At 41.5% G+C, this 6,748-nt stretch overlaps 1 protein-coding gene across 13 annotated transcripts in view; it reads right to left on the bottom strand.

The window, feature by feature from the left end:
• LOC102677983 (latrophilin Cirl-like) overlaps positions 1-6,748 on the bottom strand; it is a 377,280-nt gene that overhangs the window by 10,994 nt on the left and 359,538 nt on the right. For 11 of the 13 annotated variants that reach the window (XM_031510811.1, XM_031510810.1, XM_031510812.1 and 8 more), the window contains 7 exons: positions 5,798-6,439; positions 4,064-4,475; positions 3,713-3,938; positions 3,467-3,632; positions 3,123-3,337; positions 2,820-2,923; positions 1,547-1,591 (listed from right to left, as the gene is read on the bottom strand). In XM_031510811.1, the coding sequence (XP_031366671.1) occupies positions 1,547-1,591; positions 2,820-2,923; positions 3,123-3,337; positions 3,467-3,632; positions 3,713-3,938; positions 4,064-4,475; positions 5,798-6,439 (1,810 nt within the window). The remainder of the gene's footprint in view (positions 1-1,546; positions 1,592-2,819; positions 2,924-3,122; positions 3,338-3,466; positions 3,633-3,712; positions 3,939-4,063; positions 4,476-5,797; positions 6,440-6,748) is intronic. The other 2 variants (XM_031510814.1, XM_031510820.1) reach the window with 1 other exon arrangement.

Below are 6,748 nucleotides of genomic sequence, written 5' to 3'. Positions count from 1 at the left end.
ATTGAAAAAAAAAAAAAAAATCAAGTGGAGCGAAATAATTGCGAGCGATGCTTAAAGGATCGTGAAGAACTATGAAAGAGTTGTGTGAGGTCGTCGTATGAGGAGAAGTGGGGAGAGGGAGGGTATGAACGGGCAATAATAAAAAAAATAAATAAATAAGTGCGAGGGATGAGAAACGAAGAGAAAATGTGAGGGGAGAAAGGGGGGGGGGGGGAGGGAAAGGAAACGATCTTTTTACGATCTCGTGCCATCGAAAGAATTAAGGTTAACGTGCTAAATGATGGATGATGGTGTGACTTTAATTCTAATAATTCCAATGCTACATTTGTCACGTTCTTATCGAAATGGAGCGGCGAGAACACGAAAGATTATCAAGGTACGACGTTATGCACCCAACAGTGCACGCAACATTTCGAGCTACGCGACGCTAACTTGTACTAATGTTGCTCGTTTCTACACGCGTGCACGTTGTCGTGTATACCGCTCTCCAACAAAGCATTAGCATCGTTAATGTTCTCGCGTAGTTCCGAAGCGGTTGGCGTCCTATAAGCATCGCACACACCCTTACTAGTTCTCTACTACTTCTCTCCTCTTTTTTTTTTTCTCTTTCGTATATTCATACTCTTTCTCTCTTTCTCTTTCTCTCTCTCTCTCTTTCTTTCATTTCTTTTTCCTCGTTCTTTTTTTTCCTTTCTTTTCTTTTTTCTTCTCTCTCTCTCTCTCTCTCTCTCTCTTCTACTTCTTGATTCTCTTGGTAACGATCTACGAAGACTACCAGATCTACCACGAAGGGGAGGAGGAAACGGGGATGCCGCGAACTACACAGGTACTAGGCAGATGTTTGTTACTTCTAATCTCGCGCGTATTCGCTAAGCTACTCTCAAATCAGGCGTTTACACCCGAAACTAAAGGGGTAAATACGGCATGCGGTTTAAATCGTCGTTATGTACTCAGAGGAAAGGCAAACGGCGTGACGTAACTAAGAGGAGTTCGGAGAATATCGATCGTCGTCATGTGTGTGTGTGTGTGTGTGTGTGCTCTCTCTGTCAAGCATATTATCACGAAGATACTTTGCTAAGTAAGCTGCTTGGTAATTGCAAATTGCTCAGGCTCTCGTTTAATAAATATGGAATAACACACACATATATATATATATATATTACATATATATGTATATAATAATGACATTTGCGATTCCAGTGAGTCGCATCGATTATGAATTCTAATATATATGATCAGCGTGTTGTGAACTTTTCTTCGCGTACAAACTACTATGTTCTACCTTCTACATTCATAAGAAATGTATAATAAAAGTAAAAAAAAAAAAATGTATATATATATGTATATATATATACATATATAATAATAGTAAAGAAACAGTAATGTAAACGGTAGCATTGAATGAAAAACGCAAGAGATGGATAAAAACAGTGAATGTGTTAAATGGTGAAATTAATAGGCACGGATAACGACGATTAGTGTATCGAATGATGTTATAGTGAATGAACGAGAGGTGAGTAATAATAAAAATTGGTAAATATCTTACAAGTGCGCTTGCAATTTGTTGGGAAGAGCATTCTCTTCCTTTCCACTACCAACCAACCACGCCATGCAGAAGAATGTAGAACAGTGTAGACAGAAGTGGGTAGAAGATTTAATACAAAAATGAAACAAGACAGCAAAGTTAGGTGATTGTTCCGGCACCATTTCGATTAATTGATTATTAAAAAAAAAAAAAAAAAAAAAAAAAAAAAACTTGTAATCCTTCTGATGCAATACTCGATTCGTATCACTATTCTTTATTTCTTTCTTCGTCGCTGCTGTTAATATACGAAATGGAAGAATGTTCGACAACATTTTAATTACGTATAAATTGTTAAGAAAGAAAGAAAAAAAAAAGGATAATGAAAATGAAATACAAAAAGGTAAAAACAAAAAAAAAACAGAAAAAAAATCATAGAGAGAAGAGATGAGTTTTTTTTACTAATAATAAAGCAGCTTCGATAATAAAACGAGTCGAGTTTGCAGGAGAATTTAACTACCATCACCAACATTTCCATATATTCCAGAAATTTATCAAGTTAACACCCTGTCGTTATTACTGTTTCTCTCTCTCTCTCTTTCTCTCCCTCCCTCTCTCTCTCTCTCTCTTCATTCGACATATTTTTTGCTCGTTTCATTTAAATCACAAAAAAAAACATAGAGCGCAAGCTAATTATCATCGTACTCGTTCGATTGTTCGTGCGTCCAATTTTTCGATAAAGCATGACTCGACTGTGACGGCGTATTTATAATTATAATCACGTATATATGCATTTTAACGAGCGTCAAATCATAGATACACATTGTATATAATAAATATATATATGTATATATATAAATATATATATATATATATATACATATAATCATATCCATATAGACATATTACCTAAGATTTACAGCAATACAAGTGGTGTGTCGAACGAACGGAAATCTTGCGGTCATTCCAACACAGTAACTCAATAGAAACTTAAATGTAGAAACGAAAACGAAATTCAGCATGGCCGCCAAAAAGATGCGTGACAATAAAAGATTCTCTTTCGGGAGACACTGTTTAAGCAAGTAAAGCTTGCGAACGTGAACCGAAAGCACCAAACAAACACTTTATATATTCTACTCGACGAATAGGATTCATTATTTTCGTACTTAATCAACGGACGGACTCGATCGATCACTTTTAATATAGAGATACATAATACATATATATATATATGTATATACAAATTTACGTCGTTACGCATCATATTTATTAACAAACCCGAAATTTTCACGCTTACCTTGCGCTGGCCAATCGTGAGTGCTCCTTACTCTTCATCGCTACGGTTGTGTTCGCGTGTCGGCACATCATATAAATCGCCATCGAAAGAAATACCAAGTTCGCCTAATAAGAAAATCAAGATGACAATTTCTGGTATCGAGTATTTAATCCTCAACGATTATGCACGGAATATGTTACATATTGTATATTGAATTATTCATACGGTTTCATCGAAACGAACACGCATCGATGCTTTAAAAATTATCATTGTCGTATTAATTTGCAACGATTTGTCTCGTGTCTCCTTCCTCGCGAATCTTACCAATATAACGAGTATCACTGGTCCAACGAAGCTGAAGATGAAGTAGTTGTCCGCTCGTAGCCAGCAATATCGATCGGTTCCGTAACTGAGAGGATCGATTATACAAGAAATGGCCACGACCAGTAATGGAGCACCGTAGGCGATCAGATAATACCAACGTAGCCTTGATTTTTCCGCTTCGAACACCTCGATCAGCATCACGTATAATTGGAACCCTGGAAAAGAAACATTTCAAGGTAGAATCAAATTTTGTCCCATTGAGCCGCTTGTTTGTTGTTCGTCGTTCTAGAATTCGATAAACGGCGGATGCAATGGATAATATTTATGGAATGGAGTATAGATACCTTCGAGGAACATCCAGGCGAATGCGCAAAGGAAAAAGAAATGCAATAATCCAGCGACGATACCGCAGACAATTCTCTGGTTCGTTTGCCCGATTCCGCAAACGAATAAAATTTCCGCGATCAACAGGCACACGCAGAGATTCTTGTGGATGGTCGTTCGGTCCGACTGAAAGAAATGGCAAGATTCTCGGTTGAAAATTCGAAATCGATGTAAAATTCGATATCGCGTAGAGTAATAATAATCACCTTCAGTCCGCGAAATAATTGAAAGGTCAGAATTGCTAGAACCAGGCAAACCACGGAAATGATACAGCCGATATAGGTGATGATTTGCAACGCGACCTGGTGAGCTATGTCCAATCTGACAGCGTGAACGTCCATCAGAACGGCAAAATTTGTAAGATGATTGCACTCGCACACTGTGTGAGTCTCGTTGGTTTTCCGTATTTCGCAACCCTCCTCTGACCAAGCGCTGAAAATTAAAAATATTAATTAATTGCGTTAACCTATTTTGTTGTTTGCTTTTTCAATGAAACGACAAAGATAACGAATCACGCGTAAAACACGCGTAATTAAAAAGGAAAAATTTTTAATTACCTTAAGATGTAATCCCAGAATACGCAGGTCGGATTGGTAACGTTCTCTATAGATAGATGCTTGAAATAGACTCTGACAGGCTCGTTAAGCTGAATATGCCTTCCTTTGCCTAAAGACGCGGAGATCACTTTGCTATTTAGAAGCCTGGTCGTGTTCCTTTTCGGTAATGGTTGCTGCTCGTCGTTCATGACCAACGATGACACCTCGGCTTGCGGCTGCAAGATCTCCTCAAGCCTGTCAAAGGCCATGAAGACCAAACGGACAATGCCACCCTCGCTGTTCTCTAGCAAAGCTCCTCTAGTTAACTCGACACGATCGTTCGAGGCTGTCCACCTCTGTTGAGCTGCCTCTGTCGGGAATATCTCTAAATCGTCACCGATGTTCCGTGCATCCAACACGCGTACTTCCATCACTGTTTCAAGAAAAATAATATTTATATATATTGGATCATGGTATCGAGCAATAAGTAGAATAGGAATTGCTATCGATGACAACCGAAGAATTTGCTGATTCTTTCTCAGATTATTCCCTATACCTATAATAATCTCTATAATAATCTCTGTCTTTATTTATCGATTTCAAATAGAAATACACGTCGTCCACAGGCGTGTATCATTGGAATTCATTGGAAAAATTTATACCCTCCCGTGAAGGGATATCGAATCTTTGGATAGAGTTAACCGAATTCTACAACGTTCAACAATCTCACGACTATAAAGTTTCGATTCATCTTCTCGAATGAACAATAAAACTAAACGTATCTATCCGTCCGCCATTTTTTCCTTGCCGGCGTTCCTCTCATCGTGTGTTCCCCATTCGATCAGTCATAAACGTGATGTTGCACGGCTGACGAGAAAAAAATTGGAGGCTAGCCGGCGATAGTAGTTACTTTTCTGTTAGCACGGAAGAAAGAGCACGGTCAGTTAGGGGAATATTATGTTACATGGCATCCGGCCGGCTGTCGCTCATCAAATCCATCTTCTTTTTTACCCTTTACTGTTATCCTATTTATCACGTGCGGATCTAATGTTGGTGCTACCACTTGGTTCGACCGCGGCGCAGAAACATGCTTCCACCAGCCTCAATCACGACCGCGCGCGCGCCACGTTACTTCCAGGAAGTAAATCAAATTGCTCGTAATTTTCTCGGTGTTTTGTTGTGTTAATACAACAGGGAAAGAGAGAGAGAAAGAGAGAAAGAGAGAAAGGGAGAGAAAGAGAGAGAGAGAGAGAGAGGTAAAGCTCGGGTTACAACATTATCCAACCAAGATACCAGAGAATTACGATGGGTTTGGATCTTTGTTTTATCCACGCCGGATATTACCAGCGTCGCATTCCGTAAGATAAGCGATCTAGATTTATGCGACCCGATCCCAAAGTCGGACCTACGATACTTGCACGTCCATTGTGCTAGACAACTCAACGTTAATTCGTTATCCCATCCGCCACTCCTTTTTACTCATCACGAGTATACCTCTCTCCCTCCTCCTATCGGACGATCTAAATTAGTTCGTGGGTAATTTTTACCATTCGAATACCACGCGTGTACGCGTGCACGATAATAATTCCTGACTAATTCCGGAGATCAACGATCTCCGCCTCGAATTCCCAATTACGTTTCGCCACGGAATGGCGAGATCTAATTTCCCAACTCTTCTTCCCAACTCCGTACTTCCCCACTCCCCTTGGTTTCTCTCTTCTATTCAACAAGTAAAAATATTATACAGCTACTTACGTATGTTCCTTCCCTCGTGAGTGATCGTTTTCTCGTGCATCAACGTGTCGGCCAGCAAAAACGCGTTCTCCTCGAGGCCGATCAATAAAGAGGTCGCGACTCTCATCTGCTCCTGATGGCTCAGATCCTTCCAGGACGCCATTTGCGCCTTGTCCAGCAGGTTGCTACCCGTCCTCACGACACCTTGGAGCAGCTCGGTCACGCTCACCTCCCTCTGATTCGCGTCCTGATACGTTCTTATATCCTGCGCCATCTTCTCCGCCATGTTCTTGATGATCTTGGTCGTGATCATCATGTCGCCACCGTAAAGCCCTCTGCTGTTGTTGGTCACCTGCGACAGTTCGCGGCTGATCCCGAGGATCACGTCGCCCTCCGTCACCCTGTTCTCGAGCGTGGTGAGCCATACGGAGCGGCACTCGCTCAGATCCGGGCTGTCCCTGTGCCAGAATGCCGTGTCTCCTCTGGCAAGGCATCTCCAACGCGCCAAACCGTTCGCGCCGCCTGGACAACTCTGAACAGCGACATCGCCCGCCCTGGTCGTGTTCCACGACAGGTTCCTGGCTATCACCGGGGGACACACTTGTCTGCCGTAGTCGTACCATTGCCCGTTCGAGCTCGACTCCGGGTATAAGGTACTCGGCACTGCAATATTTGAGTTAGTTACGAGCGTTAGTTACTCGGCTTTAGTTAATGGCGCGGCTTTAATGTGATTCTAGTGTCCGATCCTCGGCGGACCGGCGGCGGTGGCGGGGAGGGGAGGGGGCTTAGCTCGCGCTCAACATCGTATCGGGTCTGCGAAATGGAATTTTGGATACCCACGGGTGCTTTAATCTTTTGCACTGATTGTTACAGAGAGTTGGCGAGTTATATCGAAGTCGAAGGTTGGTTAGCTCGATACGATTTATACGCTAGCCTCGATGGTGTTTGGTTTACTTTAATACGCGGTTGCAT

This window comes from Apis dorsata, unplaced genomic scaffold (genome assembly GCF_000469605.1).
Source record: "Apis dorsata unplaced genomic scaffold, Apis dorsata 1.3 scaffold_264, whole genome shotgun sequence".
Taxonomy (NCBI): Eukaryota; Metazoa; Arthropoda; class Insecta; order Hymenoptera; family Apidae; genus Apis; species Apis dorsata.
The sequence above is the reverse complement of the archived record's forward strand: the minus strand, read 5'-3'. Positions and strand labels throughout refer to the sequence as shown.